Genomic DNA, 27973 nt, shown 5'->3' with positions numbered 1-27973 from the left:
ATTAACCTGTCACTGGTACAAGAATCGCAATCTCGGCAGACGATAAATGACACCTATTTACACGTAAGTGCAATTGAAACAACCAATGTCCAGGCGCCTCACGTTGTTATCACTTTACTCCGAAAGGAAAAAACAATTGATACATACTTAACTAACAGCTAGGCACTTTAGGACCGATAAAACGCATCTACATTCTTAGTAACCGAGGAATAAATAAATGCCGATATAACATTAAAGTCTGTTTGGAAAGTCCCCTTATACGAGCTAAATAAAAAATGCATATCACGATCTAAAATAACAGAATGAATCAAGTGACGTGAGTTTGACTCATCGCTATCGGAAAACAAAAAGGTTTTTATGAATCGAACTTTATCTTGTACAATCTTCGACAAAATACAGATAAGATTGTCGCTACAGCCCACGCTTGAACAGTGCTCTCGTCTGTACCCGATAATAACTGCATTTACGATGCTCTTATGCAAGCGCACGCCTTTAAAATAACAATGTGCATTTAGTATGCATGACTTTTAGAAATATTTCTTTAACACAGTTATGGGCTTTTGTTCGTTATTGTACCTGTGGGTTGTAGTTACAACAGCTTTGCTACCAGTTATGCTGGTTATTGTTTATTTGTAAGTCAGACTCCTAGGGACCGTATTTTATAGCGAATTAACCATTTATTAAGTACCTACAAGTGCTTAAAGCAAATGTGGTCCAGCTGAAAGACACACACTTGTCAGTGAGAATTTCCGAGTGGACTTCGTCTAAACATATATTAAACAGTGGCAGTCCCTCGAGAGTCGAGAGGCACATCTGTGTAACTGTATGTGCTCTATAGTGAATTCAAGTCACATTTCTCATTTACTCCTGTGTATGTAAATTATGAGTGCCATTCGCTCGTGATAAATGCAACAAGCTACGCAAATACTCTGGTGTCCAGTACATACGTGTAGCTGTACAGATTTCAAGTAAAATCGTAACGCGTCAATTTTGCCATCATAAATCGCCAGTGTTTACATAAGCAAAAAACAGTCTGCTCATTCACAATGCTGTGTGTTTACACATAGGCCGGCTATTTGCATTTGATTTGAAGCTAGTCAGCGGAATCATATCAAGGTTCCGGAACAAAAATGCGCAAAATGTAGCGACGTCAATAAGGAAAAACTATAGTAGACAAGAATGCATTAAGCACGTGGAGACGCTCACAATGGGTGCTGATACCATTATCGTAACGTTATCATCCACTATAATGGGCTTTCTTAGAAGCGAAATAGCCTGGCGTACAATTATCGCTGCTTCTGTGAACCGTCAGTCTGTGCTCGTAATTATGTGGGTGTACCCACTACCAAGGTTTCGTTGTTAAACTTACAAAAATTGAAACTATTATAGATAGTTTAGATAAGAAAACAATAGATTACGAGGAAATATGTGTGTAACACGAGTCACGGACGGCAGCCGAGATACTTAGACGTTAGAGAATAAGTAAGATTACTGTATTATTACGTAATATTCTAGGTACATTACATACATATGTGAGGCTGTGTTAAACACGATTTTGTTAAAACCCAAACGAAACGAAAAATCCCTGAAGGACGAAAACAACATATGTACTTATGCAATATTTCTCTTGAATTGTCTAGAAGTTGAATTAATATGAAAATCGAGAGTACACATTGGTCGAATTGGTCGTAAAAACCCATGTGTAATCTAAGTTCAGACTGCCGACGGAGCTGGCTGCCAACTCTATCAGCCAGACATAATAACTAATGTAGTCTGCAAGACAGCTGAATGGAAAGATAACGTATTTGATTTATCTTTACGAATAACAAACATGTTTATTTATAAAAAAAATCTATTGATCATCTATCAATGTTATGCGAATTAATTAGCATCCATATAAATTCGCTAAACGAAATTACGAGTATTAAAATATTTTAGCATACAAGACAGAAGAATATCGAAGTTATTCCTGTAATCCCCTCCCATCAAATTAATTCTTAGAATTCTTTTATTCGATGGTAAAAGTAACTTTCAATGGCTGTGCGAAGTACTGTCAAGAGCAAAAGTTTATTTGGTAACGAATTAAACTTGCTTCTGAAGTGGTGGCGATTTTAATAACTTCACAAATAATTGGTTAATTTTGAGAAAATCATCACCAGATCACTTTAATTATATTAAGAAGTTTTATATAGGTTATATTCAGAATAATCACTTATAATACCACAAGAGCTTCAAAATTATCGGGTATTTTCCGATAGGTTCGTTGCAAACAAATGAAGGAGTCAAGTTTTTCAGGTTAAAAAATAACGAGCGCGAAGCGCGAGTGATTTTTCCTGAAAAACTTGACGACTTTATTTGTTTGCAGGGAACCTTGAGGGAAATGCCAGATAATTATGAAGCTCGTGTGGTATTCGGGAGATTATTTTTCCGTCCCAAATGTCGGCCACAACCTGTCAGTTTGACGTAGCAACGACCAGAGAAAATATTCAAAAAATTTTCAGTATAATACCATGTAGGTTGTACCACGTGACGTCGAATGGTGCAATTCTATTGGTCGATATTTGAGTCGGAAAAATAATCAGAATAATAACCAATTAAATCTTTTTCGATATCATCGAACATGAAGATACAAAAATAGAAATGTCCCAACGGTTACAAACGTGTCTTTTAATAACATATCACGAAATAATTTTCACGTTGATTGTACGCTACTAATGGGGCGCGTCGTAAAATGTTAATTGCTCATCAATGGCTTATTACTATTTCTCCGAACTGCAAGATTTACGCCTTAATACCTCTTTTTTACACGTGGACTATTTACTTGGTAACTACACATATGCAAACATTCTGAGATTACAGAAAATGCAAACATTTGTAAATATTTAATTCTGCAAATTCATATTTTATTCTTGCTTGTTTGAAGTTCTTTTGATATATTTTCATGAATTATATTCTTTCTGTGCACTATAAATTCTAGTAATACTTATAGCAATAAGTGAGTGCTTATCTCAAAGGTCTCGCCGTCTATTTTCATATTCCATGCACCAGGGGTCGGTCATTCCGAAGATAAACTTGTTATTGTATAATAAACTGAATTCATGGAATTCGGCTTTTCAATAACTTGTACTGTTTACGATTTTGAACCGGCGAGATAATTTGACCTTATGAATGGCACTAGTTCGCGTCACTATGAATGCGTGACTTTCGTAAATTGAATAAGGTACTAACAATTCTTGGAATGTTTCATCATTATTTGAAAGATTGTATCGAACTTTTGACACTTTGAACCTTATCTTCGTTAAAATTCGTGTGATAAATTGACTTTTAACACCAATTAATTAGCTTGGAGATAATTAATTAAAGTTTTAATGGAAGCTGAGCTTTACTTTAATTAAATTTCAATCTCCCGTGTGTCCTCCTGTCTCCTTATAGTCGTGAACATAAAGTATATCTTACCTTAGCTGGTGTGGACTCTGCAGCGGAGCGAAGCTTGGCGCGACCAGCCCCGCCCGCTTGGCGAATGGCTTCCATCAGGTTTGAGTGAGCATCGCCGCCTGAGGGGGGCAAGGGTGATGGTGCAGCCTTCTCCACTCTGGGAACAAAAGAAACGAAACATAAGGCACTGCAAATCACTACATCCTCCGACTCATTTTCAAAATAGAATTATCAGAATTAAAAAAGTCTATCAATTTTAACAATAGTAATTCTTATGATCGGTTTATACGAATTGAATTATGTGTTACAACCCGTGCCGATAAAGAATGGGATTAGAAATCGCGACAGCTGTATTTACCTCTCGCTCATACACTACAGCACATGAGCGAGAGTTGAATACAGCTGTCGCGATTTCTAATCCCATTCTTTATCGGCACGGGTTGTAGTAATAATCAAAATATTGTAAAAGGGGAAAGACCTGGTTATTACGCGAATCCATAATATGTACAAGGTTCTTGTGGTAAGAAAAACCTACACATATCGATCGATTCTCATATTCTATTTACTTGAATAGATTACATTACTTATCTGTAAAGAAATAAGTCATAAAAAATTTCTGCATTTTTAATTAATAGCTCGTTCTGACAATGACACTGATGACAGACCGTGAGAAACCACATCAATACCAATTAAAAGATTACAACCTGTCCATTACTAAGGATTCTCTTCGCGAAATCCTCGCGATTCGCATAAATAATTAAATTAAACATCTATTAATTTGTTTACTGGATCCTTGTATGATTCTCAGTATAGTATTATTAATGATACCTACACCTACATAGATAGAATCACGATATGAATTTAAGTTAGTTACACACCTGCGTTTATACACCGTGACTTGATGATTCTTCCTCTTATCTCGGAACAAAATCGCGTCCGGTATTAAATTAAAGGCAGATGTGTCCTAAGCATTACAAGTAACATTTCGAGGGCAGTAAAACCCTCGCAACTTAGAACTCAGTACTTAGAACGAGAGTAATAAAATGTAGCCATTATGTTAATGAGATGACAAATACAAAGGGCACCTTCACTAGACTAGGTTCAGACGTTCAAACTACTTATTCTAATGTATTGAATAAACAAATTAAATTCAAATCGACTCGATGAGATGATTGATAAAAAGATAACCCCCACGTCTGCGAATCTCAATAGAATTTTCATGATAGAATTAGATTGGAGTGTAAGAAAAAAAGCCTAACACTACAAGATTTTAGTCTATCAAAGTTGATCTTAGCAAAAGGGGTAAAGAAAAGCCTTAAATTTAACACTCTAAGTATCATGGAATACTTAAACACATGTAATAGGCCGTGTCAAGAGTGTACCCTCGTCATAACAACTTGACATGACTAAAAGCTAGCTCAAAGCAAATCCTTCGTAAGGCGCAAACGTCACGCACACACGCAAAAACACGTGTAACGTAACATCTATAACAGAGAAACATAAACAACAAATACGATGTTTATTTGTGTGTGTAAGTTACTGTTACAACCGATCCACGTGTGTATAAGTTTATACTGCATTATATTAATTCTGACCTTTGGGGCGAGTATTGATTCGACCAGGCTCGTCTACGGTCTAGACTAGTTCCAAACGTTATTACGTCACCGTAATTAAATATGTTCCACAACTATAAGGTTGATTAAGAGTGAGAGACATAAGTTTAGCGAGAAGAATTCTGTAGAGAATATAAAACAAAATTGAGTTTGTAAATTAAATTACGAAATGGAGATACTTGTCGGGTGACATTGGTGTCTCATTTCTAAACGTAACTCATTTTATATAATAAAGGGTGACAAAAGAAAATATTTTCTTAGGCCGCATGACCAGAAAACTTACGTAAACGCAGAGACCCTTGGGGAAGCAAATTTGAACCAAGAATTTCACGAGGACAACACATTGCGTCATCTTTGTTGTGTTGTTGCTTAGACAAGCCACGGGCTCTGGATCTTATTCAGAACGAAGTTTCCCTCATACATTTTTACTATAACTACTAAGAAACACAAAATATCCTAACCCAATTAAATGTTTACTTTACTACTTCACATACAACTTTTACCTTGAGGCTTTACGGAAATAAGCATATCTTAAGCCTGATTGGTCCGTTAGATGTTATTGGATGGCCCTATTTTCGCAGCAATACGGATAATATTGCTTACTTAACGCTGAATATGCTGAAAGGGAGGTGATTAAATATAACCAAAGCATCTTCATAATTGGTTTTATAAATACAAAAGTTAGGAATTTTCCACCTAATGATCAGATGGAAAAATTATAAAGCGGCAATTTAACGTCTCGAAATAACTTCATGACGATCGATAAGTTGTTAAGGTAGGGGTGATCGATATAAGTGTTTAGTTATTCAGTGATGCAACTGATATTTGTAGGACGAACTAGTTTGAAGCTCCGGTGAAACTTATGAAGACTTCTGCTTTGTAGTTCATAATTTTCATCAATTTGTAGCTTATACTGGATCTGCAGCAGTCAGGGTTTCACGAGAAGCAAAGGAAGTTTAATTATACTTTGAGAGAAGGGAGTTTATACGTAGTGCAAAAGCACAATTGTCTATAAATAGAGTAGATAAAAACCGGCAGACCAAATCACCCATCAAGACGAGCCTCTAGGCAAAGACAATAGCGGCTATTACTAGGCAAGATTCGTTAGTCCGGTACGTTGGCACAGGCCGCAAATCGGACCACTGCCACCGATAAGAATCTATTAATCGGCAGTATTATTGTCACGACTGATTGCGTCGATAGCCCGAGGTTTTGACCTGCAGCGGACGTAACTAATTCAACTGTTTACAGTATGATTCGAAAATGACCACGTTACTTATACTCCTGTCGGTATCAATGCACTGTTGATGTGCGTTGAAGGCTGGCCCCGGTTCGGTGACACACGGGTAATTTGGTTGTGGTCGGGAAGCGTAATGGACGCGCCCAACCTATTTTGGAACAGGGAGACCGTTCACTGAAACTCTCCTAGTCAAAGACCTTTATTGGCTTTGACGTCTCTATTGTTCCATCTGGCAACTATGGACGTCGTTCTATTGAGTTTGAAGGAGCTAAAATAGATTCTTAACTAAATACATGACAAGAAAATTCATTATTTAAACATTCCTAAGGCAAAGCATAAAACAAAGGTATGTGTCGACTAAGCCAGAGCATTATGCTTACTTGGCGACAAAAAACTTGCTCAAGACGAAGAAAACATTAATTGGAATTTAATTCAGCATTTGTATAAATAATGCATATTGACAAGCATCACAATGTGAGTACGGGATGATTAAAACTGAACGCGTATCCGGCGTTAGAAAAACTGAACACTCGTTAAGAATTACAAAGGTGACAAAAACTGTAGGATTCAAAACCGTCACCGCGTCAAAAAATTGTCTGTAAACATAATTATCACACCTAGTGCAATAAAAGTAGTTAACAAGGTATGAATTCCGTACTTAAAGCTAATATTCACAGCATAGCACTAAGCACTTAAAGTTAAAACAAAAACAACCGAGCTAAGCTCCCACTGGTTGTAACACAAAGAGCCATGTACGCAATTTATTATCCCCATTTACAGTTGAAGAAAAATATGATTCTCCTCCGTAATTGCTCGCCATTCCGAGACAGTACATAACATTGCAACATCGGAATGGGAACGTTAAAAAGCTTCACACTCAATCCTACTACCCTAGCTTTTATATTTCTTTCCATATTCATATTTACTGAGTCTTAAGTTAAACAAATATGAACTTTGTTAGGTTGTGTTAAATGTGATATTGGTGTGAATGGCAAGTCAGGATTCAGTCAGTGGCTCGGTCAAAACGAAACGAAACAAGACATTCCAGTCCGGCTATCATTCCAAGTAACCTGATGAGATCAAATTCGCAAAAAGTGCAATAAAGATATTTAAATGAATTATTATTCTTATTTAAATAGTGGTTATTATAGTTTTTGTTAATATCATTATAACAACTTAATTGCTTAATTATTTTGATATTATTAGCCTGCTAACGTATTTAAAGAGGAAGACCAATATTCTTACATTCTGTCCTTATTTAACGAAGTGTTTGTTAACTGGTAGATAGACTGATGAAACAGGAAAATTAATGACCGATAACTGTTCAATATTTACCCATAGACACTTGACAATGTGACCCCTTGCAAAAATAGCTTATGCAAGTTGTCAGTTTTAGATATGGAAACTGAAAACACATGATATTATGAACAAATATTTTACTATGTAGAAATGTATTTATTTTAAATAAATAGGTACAAAATTTTAATTAAACATTTGAATAATTACAAGCGTTATTTGGACAGTTTCTCTATTTCTAGAAGTCTAAATTAAACACTTCGGTAAAATTCGCTTTGGACCGACCTGTATGAACAGACCGTTACAGAAATAGAATTTCGTGGTATATAATGTACATTCAGTGATGGATAAAGTTCTGTGTATTTAGAACTAAGAGAGATGGCTCTGAGCACCCGCATAATTGTATTCGCAAGGTCTTTTGAGCTGAACAATTACTCTACATTGTATTGTATTATAAGATATTTTTTTCTATTGTCATCTATCCAAGCCTTTTATGGATCAATAAACAGAATTATAATGCGAATTATATACTTAGAAAGTGAAAGACTTGAATCGAAATAATTAAAGGGCTTTGGGGTACTTATGCGATTAGAAAATCAATATCCCCATGCAAAAGACGGTGCACGTTCGCGCCATAATGAACAGCAATCTCGTAAATATCCGAACATGGTACATGATTGCAACCTGTCAAACTCAATACAACGCGTAATACACTTTGCTTGAATTTGATCCAACATTATCCGGGCCCTATCTATAATTAATAATCATAATTCCAACTCAAGGCTCTCAAGTGAAAGGTTTTGTTTTGACAGCCAATATTATGGAAACAGGTTATTACACTAAAATATTGACAACAAGATTGGGTGTATAATGGATAAATCTGTACAATTTGCGTTCTAAAACGTACTGGCAGGTTACGCTTGCGTAAGACCTACTTGAGCGGATTACACGCGATGCTCTATTCTTCTAATTACATGTTATCGCGAGCACGCAACGTCATATCAATGGATGCTAGCTAATGAATAATATGCTCGGAAATTCTATTAATAAGTACGGGAATGATGCGGCTATTTACGTCATTTATTTATTTCGTGAAAACAGGGAATGGCCTACCGCGTTCATTTCTAGAAGGACGAAACCGCAAATGTTAATAATTTTACCGTCCTTAATGTAAAGGACTGAATGCCATTAACCTAAATGATCATAGCACCGAGTACAACGTGTTTATAGTTATTGATAAGCTGGTCCTTTGATCCTACTAAGCAAAAGTCTTGTTTACCGAAATTGAAGAGTGTATGGACAAGATACTTAACTTCTCCAAACCGACACAAGTAAAATTATTTTCTTTTTATTTCAATACTTTCATCTTCTAGCTAGATCTAGATACTCTTTATCGGAGTCACATAGGAACACAACACAGATACATGGCTATTTCAGGACAAAGTTATGAAACTAGGGTTTGTTGACACATCTCCGCATGACGTAATCCAATATGGAAATAACAAAATATTGATCATGTAAACTTAAATATAAGTACCTGTATTACGTGGGTGACCACCGACCAAATAACTATAAGGAGAACCTATTAAGTTATTATCTACATAATGACCTACTTCTAAGAACCAGTGCTGCAGCGTATCTTTACGTGCAGATCTACCGGTCGTGACATTGAGGGTACTTCAATGTCAGGTAAGAGCATTTTCAGGATGGTTTTCGTCAAAAGGTTTATCGACCTGACGAGTTATACATCTTCTAGTAGCCACATGACGTAATCAGGGAATCCCACTCCTTATTATGGAACTTCAGTCACGTGGCTCGTTTAAGGCTTATAGTTTGGCGATCTTCCAGTATCAGTTTATAGTCGGCGCTGATGGTAATAGGTTCGCAAAATCTTTTACTCTATGAATATCAACAGCTAGGGCCGCACGTTCCGCGAAGTATCTATGTCACCTCGTAGAGTCCAGCCGTGATGCTATTTCTGTATAAAAAGGTATTTTGTAAAATTATGTTGATTGTAAGTTGGTGTGTTATTTCGAAATCCATAAAACATCTAACAAATCTGTTATATCTATAAAATCCGCCTAACAAACCTGTTATCGTGTCTCAAATCAAGTGTTTCGCCGTAACGAGCCGGACAGAACATTTTTTACAGAACAATACATAATTTGCATGCATGCGATAATTTAATTTGCGCGTGCGCGTGTTTATTCGTTGCCGATAATGATTTAGGGTTCGTGGCTGAAGCCTTATAAGAGAACTTTATGGAATAGAATCGCATGATTAAACAATGGTGTTTGTAAATGGTGTTGATGAGTCTACATATTAAAATCCATTGATACTACAACACAATACGGGTTGTCTTTAGTCAGACCGTTATTTAATAGGCACGGCCTACGTGCGAATACGTCATCCGTTAGTTAAAACCATATTCAGCTTAAATGACGTAAATAAACCCTGTTGACGGGAAATTAATTGCACTAAATACCCTTGACACTTAGAACTATACCACAATAATGAATACCGATTACGATGAAAGTGCGCGTCACTGTTTTCGAATGCAAGGGACGGCCGTAACCGATCAATATGCCATCGATGATCGAACCATCATCGGACACTTTGTTAACCTATCGACGAAGAAGTGACACGAGCCGCTTTAGTACATGTGTCCTGATGCATACATACATGTAAATACACAAGACTAGCTTCCATCTACGGCTTCAGTGAAGAGATTAAAAAAAAAAATGCTTACAAAATTAATTATTCGGGTGTATGGATAAATTTATATCCGGTACTCTTAGTGATGTAAAATGAAAAAAAAAAAAACTTTGCATCGTTGTTTTTTTTCTAAATTTGTTTTTTTTTTCTAGCCTAAGTTTTAGTTCAATTTTCAACATTTTCCTTGTATTGAGTTAATATCAATGAATGTTGCCAATATTTTTATGAAGTTTTGGTACTGTTTTATCAGAAAAGTACCGTAGATTCAAGAATAAACCTAAGACTCTATTATGTAATCTTTAACGGTAAATGCCCTGACAATTTTAGAGTTATTATACCTACTCTTGAAAAAAACAAGGCCCAGAAAAAAAAACTGTTTTTTATCAGGTTTTTTTTCAAGGTTTTTTTTTCACATTTGAAAAAAAACTGTATTTTTGCAACACTAGGTACTCTACGTATTAAGTTTCCTGAAAATCCGCTCAAACAAAAACCCTCGCTCTGCATGTACAATGTTAGTACGGTTTTCCTACCGGTTTCACTAGTTTCCTAGAAAAATATATATTTTGTTTTCCTATCTACATAAATGAGTATTTGGTTAAGCAGAAAATCAGTGTGCCAAACTTCAATGAAAACTGTATAGCGTGCATAATTTGAGTTCGAAACATTCGCTCCAACAAACTTCATAAACATTTAGTTATACTTTGATATTATACTGGTGTAAATTATTCTACGTATAACAAAAATATGAAGAAATTAATATTTTATGTTTACCTACATGTAAATTGACTTCACGAATTTGATATTACAGTATATTCAGCCTTTGTGGTTTTTGTACTCGTTCGGTTTTCAGAATCGGAAACCGATTTTAAATTCATAATAAATGATTCCTTTTTCAGTTGTACGCTGGCCGCTCGTATTAATGTTACAACGTGTGTTCAAAAATATGGTTGAAAGGTACTATTATTTTAATTAAAGCGGGTAAAAATTTTAAACAAAGATCTGAATATTGGATATTTTTAAAGCAAAAGAACACTTCATTTTAATTTTAAGTACAACGCACATCATAGACAATTCTGTGAGAGTAAATACTTATTTGTTATTGCACACACATACGAGACGAGACATTCGTAGTACACTTTCCACCTGCGATAGAAAGCGACCAATTGAAGTTCTCAAGTTCATAAGAAATCTATAAATAGACTGCGGTCCTCCGTACACTGTCGGTCCAGCAACATATTAGTTGCTACTGTGTTCATACATATACAGTAGATATATTTTTTCTAACTATGCAGAGTTAATTAAAAATTGTAATAAAGTTTTTTTTAAACATACAATGTAGTTAAAATTAATTAGCAGACAATAGCAAAGTTACACTTGAATTTAAAACGTAATTATAAAAACTAAAACAAACTACTTTTAGTTAGTAGCCGAACGAAGAATTGAATAGACGCACAATGCGGCACCTGAAAATTTCAAGCTAACTTAATATATTTGATGTTCAACAACAATGTGTACGCTTTCTGCCTCACGTATTTTAATAAAACAATAACATAAAACTCTTGGTAAATAACGTCCTATATTTCAGAATAAACCGTTCCATTTATTGACTCGGCATGGTGACATAACCCCATCCATTAGTTTAATATGGTGCTACCCCGCACCGGAGTACATACGAGTCAAAACGCATCACATACGTTTATGTAAATACATAATATAACATTAACCATTCAGTTATGGGCACGCCCAAGTAGGGGGAAAGTCATTAGCATACGGGAAACAATGCAGTTCGACAAGGACGTTTGCATAAACAATTTCGATGCAGACGATGATTTATCTTTCGCGAACTTAACTACCAATATGGAGAGGATTTTTTGAATGTCAGACTACTCGGAAAATACATTAACGATCTTCTGATAAGTAGTAAATGCGTATTCTTGGTAAGAATATAAACATTCAAATTAACACTTTTTGTATAGGCACTGGGAATTAAACTCAGTACCCCATATAGACTGGGATCTTTAATTGATCTTAACCTTGTCGGCCGGCCAATTGACACACTGGTCAAGGTTGAAAGCTTTTCCACGGATGAGCCTGTTTTATTACCCTCCGCGCCTTGCTGATGTTTTTGATTTGCAGAGAATTTCTCACACCTTAAACTGAACGACTCGGAAAGTATAACTAGTTCTGTCGAAGTTCTGAATTTCGTTGAAGCTAACAAAAGCGGCTTATGGAAATAAAGCCTAAGAAATAAGTGCGAAGGAGGGCAATTTGGCACCCCTTGATCAACTTTTCAACCATCCGGAGCTTTTCAGACTTCCAAGCAATTATTTTTGGGTGAGGTTTAATGACCAGGCTACAAAATTCAATTATTTTGTAGTAAACATTTTTATAATTTCGCTGTAATCCCCTTATTTTTCATTGGGCAATGTAGACACAGACTTAGGGCAGAAGCTTCGCGATCGACCCCTATTATTGCTAGATATTGTTATAGTAAATTGGAAACATGAGGTTATAATGTGGGGAAGCAGTTTTTTTAGCTGCCCCTGGTTTTTAATCAAGACGATCCTGAATGATAAGGAAAAAACAAAATAAATAAAACTGCAACTTTAATTCTGACGTTAGGTAAGCAGCTGCTGTAAGAAAGTCTTAGAAATCACTCAGTATTACTTATTTAGGCCTTGTCGTTAGCCCATTAAAGTACAGATACCCTAGAAAAAAGTAATCAGTCAATAAGTAGTGCCTTTTCGTTAGAATTTTATTATTCCAAGATAAGAATTAAAAGGTCTTAAGTAATAATTTCTTGGAAAAGTATCGATATAATCGAAACATTGTGTTGTTTAAATAGTTAATCGACAAGATTAGTAAAGGAATCGACGCTTGGCTACGCGCTAAATAGATAAATATCATAAATATAGATAACAAATCAAATACACATTAGAAATTAGTTATTTATCATTTTGAAGCTGTGAACTACGAAATGCTTTTATAATGTTTGCTCAACAGTCGAAAAAAGTTTATCGAGGAAAAACGAATGTTTTATGAAAAGATTTTTATTCTTGCCAGAATGTAAGCACGTAGGTGGTTAAGCCAAACAGATATACACCGTCTGACATAATTTTTCTTTCGTTTTCCTTGTTTGAAAGCTATTATCATATATTGTTATTAGACTATTGATAACTAGCAGAGAAATGCGATAACCTACTGTTGTGCTTCGCTTTTGTATCTGAAAATTTCGATCTTTACAAATTATTTCTGGCAAGCCACTTCAGCCTACATACTAAGCATAATCGATCGAGTTCCTTATCGATTACATTCTTCTAAAATTTTTGTAGAGGATTTGTTTCAAAATGTCTCTTTTAATATTCAGAGAATGTTAAAAAGTCCTCTAGTAAAAGATTGTATCCTTCACCTGGTTCGCAATTTTCGTTCTATTTTAAAACTGTGCAAAGTCCACGTCGTTTGAAGCTCTATAACTGCTCACTTCGCGAGAAGGAAGCCGCCTGTTACTGGCAGTCAATGTAACAACGTTATATTTTATACAATCATCGGACTCTTTCGCTGCTGCTTCAATTGTTAAATCCGCTCTATTGGCTGATCGCTGTATGGAAAACGTTTCGGCGAATCATACGTTCTTTTGTGGTTTAATATATTTACACGGAAATTCGATTCTGCACTGTAAGGAGCGATGTTGTTTAAAAGCTGGGAGCGTGGGAATGGCTTTACCGAAAATTTAACGTCAGCCTCGGATTTCGTCGAAAATCCGAGTCTGTCGTTTCGTCGTCTGTCTCGTAAAGGATCGCAGCATTATGCGGAGCGAGGGCCGTTTAATGTGCCTATACTGCACTGAGTTTCTTCATATCTTAGCAAAAAATGTACAACATAATCGATTCGCAATGCGTCCCCGATTAATAGGCAGTCCTAAATCCTCAAGCACGACTCCAAAGCTAATCCGAAACCTTTACCAACTGTTTATTTTTTATAAATTCCACTTACCAACGCTGCAAAACAATAACCGTTAAATCAAACTTAATTACCATTCTTCTGATTGTTCTAGTGCACCTTCAACAATTACCGAGAAATGTGTAATATAGATTGCTGAAGGATTTATAATTAGCCGTTACGATTACTGGTACTGGCAAAATGGGAGTTGTTTTGTTTGCCAATTACACCGGTGTAAGGTTTTCTGTATGAAAACCGAATCCGAAAAAATAATTGCGGCCGCTGCAATTTGCATCCACCCTCACTCGTACGGGAACACTACCTCGCAGTATTGTTTTCTCTCGCAAAATTGTTGGTACGCCGATATTATTATGCTCGCTCCGATTTAATTAGTGCCCATGAATACACTGTTTTTAAAGTGAATATATCGGCTTATAATTTTACTGAGTCTAAAATAGAAACATCCATTAATAGAAGCCAGAAGTCGGATGGTAATCAATAATAAATCAATCATTGTGACGGACATCTGAAAGTTAAAGATATTTTAACTATAGACGTTTTAATAGGACTAATGACTAGGTAGCTGTCAATAAGCTGCCACTTGTACTGAATTACTGCAATACTTATTACTGAAGGCTGCAACTCGCCGCATTAGGCTCTGCGCCGCGGTACGATTAAACGCAAGATTTATTACCGCTAAAAATACTACCATGTTGACCACAGGCCATACAAGCGCCGCATTAGCGACTTTTATCAGGCGACAGAAATGTTTTTCATGCATTTTATCGCGACTGAAAATAACTTTAATGCGCTACTTGCCTTGCTTGCGTTCTCGAAACGGCGGCTAATTAAATGGCACGAAGTGTAAGTGAGTTCAATAGAACACTATGACCTTCCTTCTAGACCTCAATTCACATAAAATTAACGAAACAATTTTTAAAACAATAACAGCTATTGTTCTGTAGCAATAAAATTCAGTTCACGCTAACTGTTACAAGAATTATCAATCAGCTCAATAATAAATGTTGAGGAATCGTATGAATACTACGTATTGTAACACCTATTTAGCTGAATATGTATAACAATAGTAAAGCCATAGGTACTTCATGTAAGCGGAATGGGAACAGGACTCGTTACAGTTAAAGCATCGTGTTGCAACTTTCTATAAATGTGATCATTTTGCTAATTCCTCAGCACTATTCTTTGGAATTGGTACTAGATTGATAGCTGAATAGGCTTCGGTTACAGCAAAAACTAACAATCTATTTATTTTCCCTTATAAGAAAACTGATCACAAGCCAGTAACAAGTCTAATTGGGTTGATTCCAGTCAAAGTCACGTTCAATTTCATTGCGCTACGTATTTCACATAGTACTTGAGGAGCGGTTAATTGGATATCGTATCGGACGGACATCTGAACTCATCCATTGATATCTCAAGAGCTGTCAGCGCTGGTTTGCGAACATTGTCTCAAAGCTTGATCGATTTATCCTGGCTTTGCAGGCCCCCTGTATAATTGAAACAGATTACCGACAGAGCTATTTTGAAGACTTGTGAGACCAGAAACCGCGCCTTTTTAGGTATTATAGCTTACCATTAAAAGTTTTTTCGAACTCAAACATTGGTTAAAGCTGAATTTGTTAACATCTTGCTTCTCCTAATCGAGCGACATTTTGAAGAGGTAGTTTGTTAGCTATCAAGGTGAGGGATAACCGCAGAAACATAAGAAAGTAAACATTAATATTATTTGTACAATACATCGTTCTGTGGAACATACGCGGCTTGTTTTCAAAACGAGTGTTTCTACTTAAGAACACGGTACTGGGAAAGCCGTGCGGTTTGTAAATAGTCCCCTTATTCTCGAATATTCGAAAGTCTAGTGCTTCAATACTTCTGCAGTAATTGGCGATCGACACAACGCTATTCGCATTTGTTTAATCTAATTTAATGTAAATATTTATTCTTTTTTGCATCAGCAGCTGCAAGTAGAAGTTTAGCACAAATATAAGATTCTATTTGTTTGGCTCTTCGCAAAGAAAGTAATTATAGAAAAAAACTGAAATATTTTATATTTCTTTCATTAGAATATATTTACATCGGGGCTGGATCTCTCGAATTTTTTAATCCCTATATATAGCTGATATATTCTTACGGGATTTTATGGTTATTATAGACACATTTCTTCTCGATATTATGTCTGCATAACGGTACATTATCAGAGCTTATTACATAATAGCATTTTATCGTATCTTTAAATTAAAAAACTTTTAAGTTAAACGGTTTTATCTTATGTGCACTGAAAACTAGAAAATAAAAAAAAACTGTTACTTACCTTAAACCTACGTAGGTGGTCCCGGTCATATTAGACTAAAATAAAAACGTGGGGCCCATTACCTAACTATTGCTGTAATACTTTCTTCTAGAGGTATAATAGGTGTGGATTGCATCGACTTACTATAATCGTAACTGGAGATTTTGACAATCAATAATCAGCCGTAGCGGCTTCACCAGCGAACGCCGAGCTCACGATCTACCAAAGTATAAAGATATGCTTTCAGGTAGGATTTCAGAGGGCCCCACGTTTTTATTTTAGTCTTATATGACCGGGACCACCTACGTAGGTTTAAGGTAAGTAACAGTTTTTTTTTATTTTCTAGTTTTCAGTGCACATAAGATAAAACCGTTTAACTTAAAAGTTTTTTTACCGATTTTTTATTTTCTAGTTTTTAGTATTTAATGAAAATACCAAATATTCCTCATTCTATATATGGGTCAGCAGCGGTGAGGGAGTGCCAAACTCTTACTGACTAAAAGACCGTTGTGTTTCGTCGTAGGCCTTTTTATATACCAAGACCACGGTAACTCTTTCGAACAATCCCCCAGCCCAGGCAGGCCTTGGCCTTGTTGGGCCCCGCTGGGGTTGCTGACAGTATTCTACTTGACTAGCCCTTTCATTTGATACCCATATTGAGGGGGTTGTGGAAAAAATATGTAATCCGCCATTTTGTACCGGCGGCCATCTTGGATTTACAATGTTACTGATATTACTATATTGTATTGTCATCGGAATTCAAGGTGTGTACCAAATTTCAGATCAATCTGACAACTGGAAGATACTTAAATTTGAATTACTAAATTTGACCCAAGAAAGAATAAATAAAACAAACAGGGTGAGCTAAATAAAACCGTTTAAAATATAGTTATTGTGTGATAATTAAGTGCAATGACATAATAATTTACGAGAAACAAATACTGATAAGAATTAAGATTAAAAGTACTTGAAAAAAAATGTTGTATTTATCTCTTCGATAGTACGTATACCATAAGCAAAATATCGCTAAAACAAGATATATTTCTACAAACAACGACATTTAAAAATGTGTGTAGAACGACAAGAAAAAAAATCTATAGTGTATCGTATGTGCCCACTAGTAACTATGATCTATGTATAGAACGTGACTATTTTCTATTTTGAATAGCTAGTTCTATAGATCCACTTCCTTATCTATAAATCAGTCTATTTGATAGGAAATTCTAAAACATCATACACTTACTAAATGAATTGTTTTACTCACACTTGAATAAAGTTGTAGAAACAATCATGACTCGCGGGTGAAATGCCTTAAAATTACATACATTAAATCAGGCTTATTTCCAATCGGTTTCCAGGAAACTCCTTGTATATTCAGATGAATGAACGTATCAATAATTAATATACAACCTTTGGGTACAAATATGGGTACTAGGATTATAATTAATACATTACTAGCACAAAAAACAACTAACAATATTGAACGATGTACCATTGCCAGCGTACGATGTTTTATGAGGACTAAACGAACTAGTTTAAGTTACTTAGCGAGTACTCCTCGCCTGAGAATAAGGCTAAGAAGTAGGACGCAGTATCAATATTAATTAGCGCCACACGATGCCACCTAAAGAGTCCCTAATCGTAGTCTGCACGGCCTTCTTAATCAACGCACACCCATATATGCAACGCCTAGCCAGCCTGATTAGCAGCTTTGCACTTTTTCTTTCACTCCCAATGGAAATTATTTTTTTAAATCAAGACTAATTAATAAGATTCATGAACAACAATCTTAAATTAAAATCTTTAATTAAATACATAGCAGTAACATTCAACATGAATGCAGACCATTCTTATTCTGTTACCACACGCATACTTTTGAAAAAGTGGTCTTTGGTCATAAACGAGAGTACTTTGAAGCATTCATTAAACTAAATCATCGTTTTTTTTTGTTTCATGTGTTAATTAATCAAGGTTCTTTCTAATACCACTTCATCTCATTGGTGATCGCATCAATTAATGTGGACGGCTTTAAGTAGCTCACTGTCAACTAGAGCCATACTCTTATTTGTACATTCAAGTTACAGGACACGTCTTTTCTGTCAAGTACCTAATTACCGATGATGGAGTTTTTTGCTCCATTATCTGGTCCAGTTTGGGTAAACATTAAATAATGCACGCGGTCCTACACTCTACTTGTCATGTACGCGCATACACCGCGTATAAAACAAACATTTATTTTATGAAGCTCTTTAAAACGCAGTAGAGCTTGTTTATACAACTTTAGAGCTATTTAATATTCCATTGATGGAGTAAACAGGGGTCAAGTGACCCATAACTCTAATCCGGAGGTGGAAAACACGGCGATTTACATTTTTCTACGAAATTGTATCTATTATAACGCCTTTCTTTTGTAGCGAAGGTGCTTACGATTCATGTAATTCAATGCAACTACTGGGAACCGTGGCTTGGCGGCAAACCCTGAAGCGTCGGCAAGCTTGGTGCTCTTACCACGAACTGTGAGAATCAGCCCCGATTGCCACTAAATTAGTATTTTAATTTGAATATTCCCACATTACTATCGTGAGAAGCTTACTTCAAGCACCATAACCTGGTAGCTACTAGAAAATTTGCAATCGATGCCTAAACTGGCATCAGACCACAGGCATGAATATGTTAATACTAAGCAGATAGCTTATCTGAACATCACGAATAATTAAGAAGCAACTCGTTTCCCTTATCTTTCAAGGGAAAATGACCAGGTAATGTGCATTAAATGCGTATTTTTATTCGCATTTTACGTACCAAGTATTGAATATACAACAAAGTGGTACTGGTCGGTCCGTTCCTAAAGCTGTCTTCTCAAAGGTTTACACGAACATAAATGAATTAATTGAGCAATTGATAGTAATCTTATGGAACTTCTATCATAAATAGCTTAGTTAATTAGTAGCATATGATGCATTCACCAAACGACTTTTTTGAGTCGCGTCTATTATGGACGTTTAATTACACAAAATCCCATAGTCAATCAGTGGATACATCGAGTGTTTTAGCATTAATGTTTAATGCATACAGCGGGTTTGACGGGCACCTTGCCACTGGAATGAGTTTCATATTTTATATTAACTTTACAACTATTTATCTAGGGTTGAAAAAATCTGTCCGCAGCGCATATGGCTCGGGGCGAGACACAAAAAAATCAGGTAACGATATATGATAAGACTAATGGGTCTTGATGGGTAAAAAATAAACACGTGTTGGATCTAAGGAATTCGGTAAACTGTTTTTTGTTGTATCATCTATTTCGCGAATGTTCTAAGAATGGCACTAACAATGACTGAGTGGAAAACAGAACACGTTTCCGATGATAATTATAGTTCGGCCATTCAGAGAATGCGTTCCTGACACGTCGCGATTGAACTGACGACGTAATAACATTCATTGATTATTGATATAATAATGTTGTTTTAATGCTCCTCAATTGTTAAAACGGTAAACAACCAGCAAAAATATTTTTATCGTAACTGCAACGCCATTGCAAAGTTACGTCGTCAGTTCAATCGCGACGTGTCAGGAACGCATTCTCTGAATGGCCGAACTATACGTAACTTAAACAATAGGAAGAAAATTAATGATGGCAAAGAAAAGGGTATTATTATCGGTGAATACATGCGCGGTTTTATGCAATGAAGACGTTTATAATAGCATTCAATCGAATTTGGTTTGCTCAAAATGGTCATGCAATTAATTAGTTAAAACGCTGAAAAAAATAAAACGTGAAAATAATAACTGAATGTTCATTGTTCGTATATTATAAAAAAAGGTTAAACCAATATAACGGAGATTATCTCCGTTATATTGGTTTAACCCTATTCTGTTCATGTCGGATAGAAAAAAGTAAAATAATATTATAAAGCTTCAGGTTTCATGAAATTGAAAATATTTACGAAATAGAGGCTCGAGCGGTCTTTAAAAAAATACGGCTGGATTACTGTGAAAATATGGGTTGATTTATACAATATGAACTATATTAGTCTATGAACTATATTAGTCTATGAACTATATTAGTCTTCATGAAAAGCAGATTATGTACCTATAGGTATTCCTATTGTTATGTTTTTGAGTTTACCAAAACCTTCGAGAACAATGTATTTATATTAAATGTTAACGTTACAAAAAAGAATGTTCAGTGTCTTTAAAATCCCTGTTAAAAAATCTTCGGAAAGAAAGCAGTAATATCAAAATTCTTACCGTTTGATATCGACGGGTGGTACGGCCTCTATTGGCGGCGGCGGCGGGGGTGGTGGTGGCGGCGGCGGAGGCAGGGCCTGCGCAGGCGGCGGGGGCGGCGCGTCAGGGATATCAGGTACCACCACAGGCACATTCACCTCTTCTTTAGCCACACTAACATCCGGCAATTCCTTTAAATCCGGGAGTTCCAACTCCGTTACAGCCATGACGGGAGCTACGGGGGATGTTACGACTGAAGGCGCAATGGAACCCTCCGTCGTGTTGGAGAACTGTACGTCTCCAGCTATGCCTGGCAGGTGAGGGAGATCTAGCGGCATCTCCAGCTCGGGAACCTGGTAGATACAGACGATATTTGAGAGCATGTTCTCAGGCGACTATAGACAACTAGGTACCCAAAGAAAATCAAACTTACCATGCCCATTCCCGGTGCGTACAGATATTCGTCGGCATCTCGCTTCAGAACATCTCGTTTCATGATAGAGCTTGGCGCCGCTTCCAATAGGCTCTTGCTCTCGACCTTAGAGGTCACTATCGGCACGTACTCCGATGGCCGCCGAGTGCCACCCAGATAAGGACTCTCGTCAGTGTTAAAGATTAGCAGGTCACCCACGCTTGATAACGTATCTATCATAGTACTCAAATTGAAATCCTGTTTGGGCGTCGCATTCTTAGGTTCTGCCACTTTCACGTGGTAGAAGTGAAGTTTTTCCTAAAATAAATAAAAACATTATTTCTGACTGCATGGAACATATTGATTGTTAGTCCTTTAACTAGCATAAATCTTTAGAATTATTTACTACAACTGATATGATTAGGTATTAACGATAATAATGTGATACCTTCATAAAACAGATGTAATCTATCATTAAATAAATTAGAACCAGTGTTTTAGACATGAACTAAATGCAACATTGATGACAAAAGGTTAAGAGACGTAGTGTTGAAACGAGAGTTAAATACGACAGGGTTGAAACTCCTAATTCATGAAGAACCCAAAAGAGCAAATTAGTTTTCAAATTAAATAACAAAATTGAACAGTTAGATGGCAGTTAATAGGATAATTATTTCCGTATGCACTTCGGAAATAGCATTGAATTCTAAGTGTCGATAACAAGCCCACACAATATTTATGAGCACATAACACAAGATCGACGTACCTGTAATTCCTTCTCGTTAGTCTGCCCCTGAGTTTTCCCACTCAGAGTAACCTTTTTGGGCTTGTGCTCGTACCCGTCAGCATCAAACACTGATCGGTAATGTTCGTGAGTGATCGACGCCGGGTACTTGGCACTCGAGAACACCTTGATCGCTTTCTGCATACCGTTGAGTTTCTCTACTTTACACCTCGAAGCCTCTATTCTCTCGTTCAACCTCATTGTCTTGTCCATGTTCTGCTTGATTCTTGTCGTGAGCCGTGTGAACACGTCGTCTACAATGCCGTTGAGATTATCCAAAGTGTCTGCTATTTGCAGTATCGTCTCCTCAACACTCAGATCACTTGGGACTAAATTAACTTTATAAATACCCTCCATATTTTACCTCTTTTACGCGCGTATTTAATTTCTGTAACAAACATTATGTGTTGTAACGCCCACGGAGGTTTAGCGTTGTTGAAATAATGCGAATAAACAAATTCTGCTACGAATTTCAAAGTTCTACATTATTAAAGCTGCAGATGAAATCTTACCTACTAAGCTTCTTAAAAATCACCTAAAATAAATTAATAAGGCACAAGAATTATCACTAGACAACACATCCACATTCTTGTGTGTAATTATATTATGTCCAATAATTTTATAGCACTTTGTAAAGCTCCTAAAGTTCATTATTTACAACTCAGTCACTAAAAGTCTATTTTATTTATCAGTACTGTGTCACTTATTGTATGCTAGGTTGGGCTCAATTTTTCGACAAGTTCAACGTATGCGAGTCGGCAAGCAACGAGTGAAGATTATCGTTCGCGGGGTCAGTGCTCCAAGAGAATCGGCAGTAGGCATCGGGTGACATGGTCGGGTCCAGTATGGCGGACTCCTCGTGCTGTCCTCCCGACAGCATGTTGTTGAGGTGCTTGTTGATGACGGCGTCGCCGGGGCTCACGTAGCCACTCGATGCCGGCGGCTTTAGCGGCACACTGTTTCGTACCGGTTGCTTATGACTAGGTAAAGCGTCCAAAGACTGCAACTGAATATAGCTGCTGTCGGCGCCATGTTTCACTGGCTGTGGCAAGGTAGGCATTATCGGCAAGCTTTCCGACCCGAAAACTTTTGTGGGCGAGGGTCCCAATTTAGGGAAGTTCATCATGGACTTTGCTTGGGCGTCCTCTGGCATCACATAGCCTGACGACGCTGGCGGTTGGCTCGGGACGCTAGGTTGTGCAACCCCTGTCGTGAATATGGGCGGGGCTAGAGCAGCCATTACGTAACTCGAGCTGGTAGGCTGTGCTGTAGGTTTTGCAATAGGACTTGCATGTGGTGCCGGTGCCGATTGTACGTATCCGCTGATGGGGTTTACTACTGGTTGCACATAACCGCTAGGGTTCTTCTTGAACACTTTGTCACTAAAATAGGGAGTATTTTCTCTAGAATTGTCAGTATCGGAAGAATTTGAGGACTCCTCATCTTGGGTAGCATTAATATCGTCAGCCCTTACAGGTTCGACTTCCAAGTTTAAGGAGGAGTCTGAGCCGTCATCTGAAGTAGAGGCTTGTCTCTCGACGGCCCCGCGCGACGTATCCGACAAGGCCGTGCTGTCGGTGTGGTCGCTAGACCCACAATTGTTTTCAGTGTTTTGTTTAGTTTCTGGAGTCGACACAGTAGTCCTGCTATTCGGTAGTAATAGCATCTCGTCTGATGATGGTTTATCGTCCTTATTTGTGGGATTCCATCCTCCAAATGCGTATTTTGATATATCTTTCTCTGGTATACCTAAGCCGTTTGGTAGTACAGGCTTAATATCTTCCATTTTCCTATACTTTTTGTACAGTTTTATTGAACCGTACATAACACCTATTAATGCACATATTGTAGTGAGAATAAGAATCATGGTAAGTCCATCCCTACTCTTGCATGATACTGAGCTAGCAGGACTCCATGGACCAGGATACTCAAGTTGTCCTTTATTTTTAACTGAAGGCATAGCTACCTCTAATCCATCAGTTAATATGCCATAGAAGGGATCTTCGTCAAAATTGATTGCTCTGACTTGATATGTTTCACTTTCATCTACTCCTTCACAAAGTATTAAAGAATACGACAAATTAGTTGTATTCAGTATCTCAGTTTTAGCCGCAGTGCTTTCGTCTTTCACCCTTTTTATTTGGTAGAGATCTACTGTGCCTCCAGGAAATTCTGGAGGTTCCCATGTCAAGTAATCTGGATTGCTTTTAACAGAAGGGGCCTTTAAGATACTTGGAGGACCAATTCTAGTTCTGACAAAAATGCCTTTTTCAGGGCTGGGCTTAGAGCAACTTCTTATTGCCGAGTTACATGCCTGAACAGAAAATGAATAATTGGTGAATCCCTGAAGACCAGTTAGTTGGACATGCAGTCTAGAGATATTCTTATCTTTATCAGCCACTTTTTCAACTCTCCATTCTTCTCCATAATTTAAAATTACATATTTTCCAATAATTCCATTTTTCTGATTCGGTGGATACCAAGAAATTAATAGAGAGTCACTCTGCACTTCAGAAATACTGACATTCCTGGGACTTGTGGGTGTATCTTCAATAGTTGTCACTCCTGTAGAGGCATTTTCAATAGTTTTTAATCCATAAGTAGTGTTCAGAGCCAGGATAAACTGATATGTTGTGTATGGTTTAAGGCCAGTAATATTAACTTCCTTCTGTTTTGGATCAGAAACATAATATGTTGATTTGTTTCCAAATGTAGTGTCACACACATTGCTAGTAGCTAGGACTGGGCAGTAGGAGATGAGATATCCTTTAATTATTCCTTCTTGCAAAGTACAAGACATTGTCCAAGTTATTTTGACAAAAGACTTTCCTGGAGCATCGTGGTTTACTTTTACAGGAAACCCATACATAGGAATACCATCTTTAGATATGTCACAAGATGCCCATGTCATACCACTTGTTTTGGATCCATTGTTAGCCGATATTGCAAACTGATACCTGCTGTCCCTTGGCAGATCTATGACATGGGTGTTCTGATTAGGATCCAACACAGTGAAATTCATGCGTCCAGTACAGATTTGACTTGTATTATGCTGACACCAGAAGAGAGTGTAGTTGTCAATTTTTCTGATACCAACCCATGACAATTTATATGTTCCATTTTCATAAGCAAGTTTAGTGAAAGAAGGTACATTCAGTGATTCTGTGTCTGCTCTAGATGGTATGTAAAGATGGCTGCTGTTGACAGATGAGCCCATAGCATTAACAGATGAAATGGAAACATCAATCGCTTCTAAAGTTGCATCATCAAGTATAACATAACTCAAGCTTTTGTTTTTATCTGGGAATATTGTTTGCGGGTTTCTAGAGCCTTTTGTAACCACTCTATAAGTGAAATTAGCTCCAGCCTCCTCATATTCCTCAAGTTGTTTCCAGTACACATATATTACCCTTTTATTTTCATATATGGATTGGTCAAATGCTCCAGCAATAGTGTCTGGTGGCCGACGAGGCCTCTCACTTGCAGTTGTAAACATCACGTAAGCAAAATCAGACCAGAATTTATCTTCAGTGGCAGACTCGGACTTTATGTAGATCCTGACCTCATATGACATGTGTGCATAGGGTAGGTTGGACAGCAAAAATGTGTAAGTCTTATTCTTGGGTGGTAAGCTGGAGGCATTGACACTACGGAAGTACTGCATGTTATCAATCTTAGCTATTTGGTACTCTATCCTGTGCACAATGGCACATTTCAAGAAGTCATAGATATTGTTTGGAATCTTCCACTGAAGGAGCACACTGTGGGTGTCATTGCCGAGCACCTTCAGCTGTTCAGGTGGATAAGGTTTCACCACAGAAAAATGGTCAATAGTGAAATTCTGGTGAATGCATCCAAAATAATTGCAAGATTTTAAATGAAAATAATAATATTCCTCCATCTGTTTGTACCTGGGCTGGCTGACTGTATTCCATGAACAGTACCTTAATTTGCCAATCCTGGTGGCTATGCACGGATCCACTTCATTTCCATGTATGGAGAATGTTAAGTTGTAGTTTATTACGCTGTAGTTCTCCGGAGAGGTCCAGGTACAGTTGAGTCCATCAAGGTTTTTTGATACACAACCAAAGTCAGTAACATTGGAGGGAGGCACGTCCACTAGCACTCTGCTGGTGCACTGTTTGTTTGTCACAGTGTTTCTGCAATAGTATGTGTAAACTTTCTTCTCTAAATTTTCAAGATACAACCTTCTTGTGGTGGAGTTCACAATTTCCGTGTCTATATGTTTTCCACCAATATAGAACTCCAAGTTGTCAGCAGTATAGTTGTCATCAGCCACACAAAAGATCTCTAATGGCTTTCCATACAGAAGTTTGATCATGTTTGGAGGATACACTGAAACTGATATGTCTACTCCTTGACACATCGAAAATATACACGGTAAACTGATCAAACATTTGATTACTATACACCACATCCATAGTCCGAACTGCGGCCCCCTTCGGAACCCTTTGCACTTTCTTCGAGTATTTGTACATATATTTGCCATAACTGCTGCGTTAATATGTCACTCCATCACGAACTGGTACACTGGTTTCAACTAAACCGATCGCGGCGATGAACACATTCCTTGTTTTTTTATCTCGCGAGCTAAATGGCGCACCGATGGTCCCAACACGATGACACACACTGACTGAACTGAGCACCGTCACAATACGCGCACCACATTTATTTATCTAACGCTACTATTATCCGACTTCGAATACTTGATAAAAGATGTGAGCGCGGGTTCGGGAGTCGTCTAATGATTCTGCATTGAAAATTTTGTAACGCCTGCAGTACTGTACTTACATAAAAAAATAGAAGAAAACTTTGGGAGTATTGAAATTCTCAGAAAAGCCAACTTCAGCTCGGTTCATGCAGTTGCAGCGATGATTGAAAGCGATGTTGCCATTGTCTATCTATTAATTTGCCCATTCCATATGATAACCAGTTTTAACTATCATAAATTCTGATTAAATAATACATTATATTTTGGAAGAAAAAAAATCGAGAACTGCTTCCTTCGTAAAGGTATGGGATGTGCATTTTAAAATTGGTGCTCAAAAATTAATTGCGTCCATTATATGTAACGAAGCACTCAATAGAATCACAGTGTCACAGCTGAAATAAAACTTAACTTCGTAAATCAATGTGCAAAGTAATTCTTTATGTTTTATCTAGCACGTATGTATTCATGATTAATATTAATTAAATGTACTTTAGAAAAGAGTAATGACTATCATAAATGATGTGTTATTATTCTAAGTGTAGGCAGTAATAATAGCAGGTTACAGTACACACAAAGACAGATAAGTATTTTAACGTTAATTCCAGTGTTTTTACATTAGTAATATTATGAACAATATAGGTAGGCTATTGATGCTAGCAACATTGTGGTTGACAGCAAATGAAGTTAGGAATTAATGTGACTGCAGTTGAAAACAAATCAATAGAAAACCATGTAAACTAAAAAAATGTTGCCACAGTAATAGTATTCCCATAAATATAGTAAAATAGCTTTGAATAGCATATAAGTAAAGTTTGCCTCAAAACAGTGCTTCGTATCAGCTATATTGGTTTGTTTACGTACTATCGCGTATTCGTCTTTTAAAACAGCAAAGCCTGTCAACAGAGTCTATAAATATATAGCTAACGGACGCTGTCCCCGAAATGTTTAAGCATGCTTGGATTCATGGCAATGTTTTTTGATATTTAAAAGTTATCATAATTTTAATGGCATATTGTATAAATTGTCTCGTACTGTGCACGGGATCTCGATTACAGTTCATTTCCCGGGTCAGGCTGAAATCGCTACAGTAACATTTAGGACTTCTTTAGCCCCGAGTCTGAATGTTGATGGTGATACGTATATTCTTCAGGAGTAGGCTAGCATGCGTGTGAAACTACGATAAACAGCTATCATAATATATTTTTGCAGCAAATATAGGAAAATAGGAACCACCGGTAAGTATCCGAACAAATCAAACATGTGACT

At 36.9% G+C, this 27973-nt stretch overlaps 2 protein-coding genes across 2 annotated transcripts in view; both read right to left on the bottom strand.

Annotated features, from left to right (window-relative positions):
• The window catches only part of LOC124633539 (WASH complex subunit 1-like), a 36143-nt gene extending 13799 nt beyond the window's left edge, over positions 1 to 22344 (bottom strand). The window contains exons 1-4 of the mRNA XM_047168798.1: positions 21958 to 22344; positions 21213 to 21509; positions 20801 to 21132; positions 3457 to 3592 (exon numbers count right to left, since the gene is read on the bottom strand). Of these exons, the coding sequence (XP_047024754.1) occupies positions 3457 to 3592; positions 20801 to 21132; positions 21213 to 21509; positions 21958 to 22332 (1140 nt within the window). The 5' untranslated portion in view covers positions 22333 to 22344. The remainder of the gene's footprint in view (positions 1 to 3456; positions 3593 to 20800; positions 21133 to 21212; positions 21510 to 21957) is intronic.
• Positions 22345 to 22699: 355 nt separating this feature from the next.
• Positions 22700 to 26778, bottom strand: LOC124633536 (cytokine receptor). The gene has a single exon (XM_047168795.1). The coding sequence runs from the start codon at positions 26483 to 26485 to the stop codon at positions 22700 to 22702; it is 3786 nt and encodes a 1261-aa protein (XP_047024751.1). The 5' UTR covers positions 26486 to 26778.
• Positions 26779 to 27973: the final 1195 nt, after the last annotated feature.

This window comes from Helicoverpa zea, chromosome 9, assembly GCF_022581195.2.
Source record: "Helicoverpa zea isolate HzStark_Cry1AcR chromosome 9, ilHelZeax1.1, whole genome shotgun sequence".
In the NCBI taxonomy this organism is placed as follows: Eukaryota; Metazoa; Arthropoda; class Insecta; order Lepidoptera; family Noctuidae; genus Helicoverpa; species Helicoverpa zea.
This window is presented reverse-complemented; position numbering and strand designations above follow the sequence as displayed.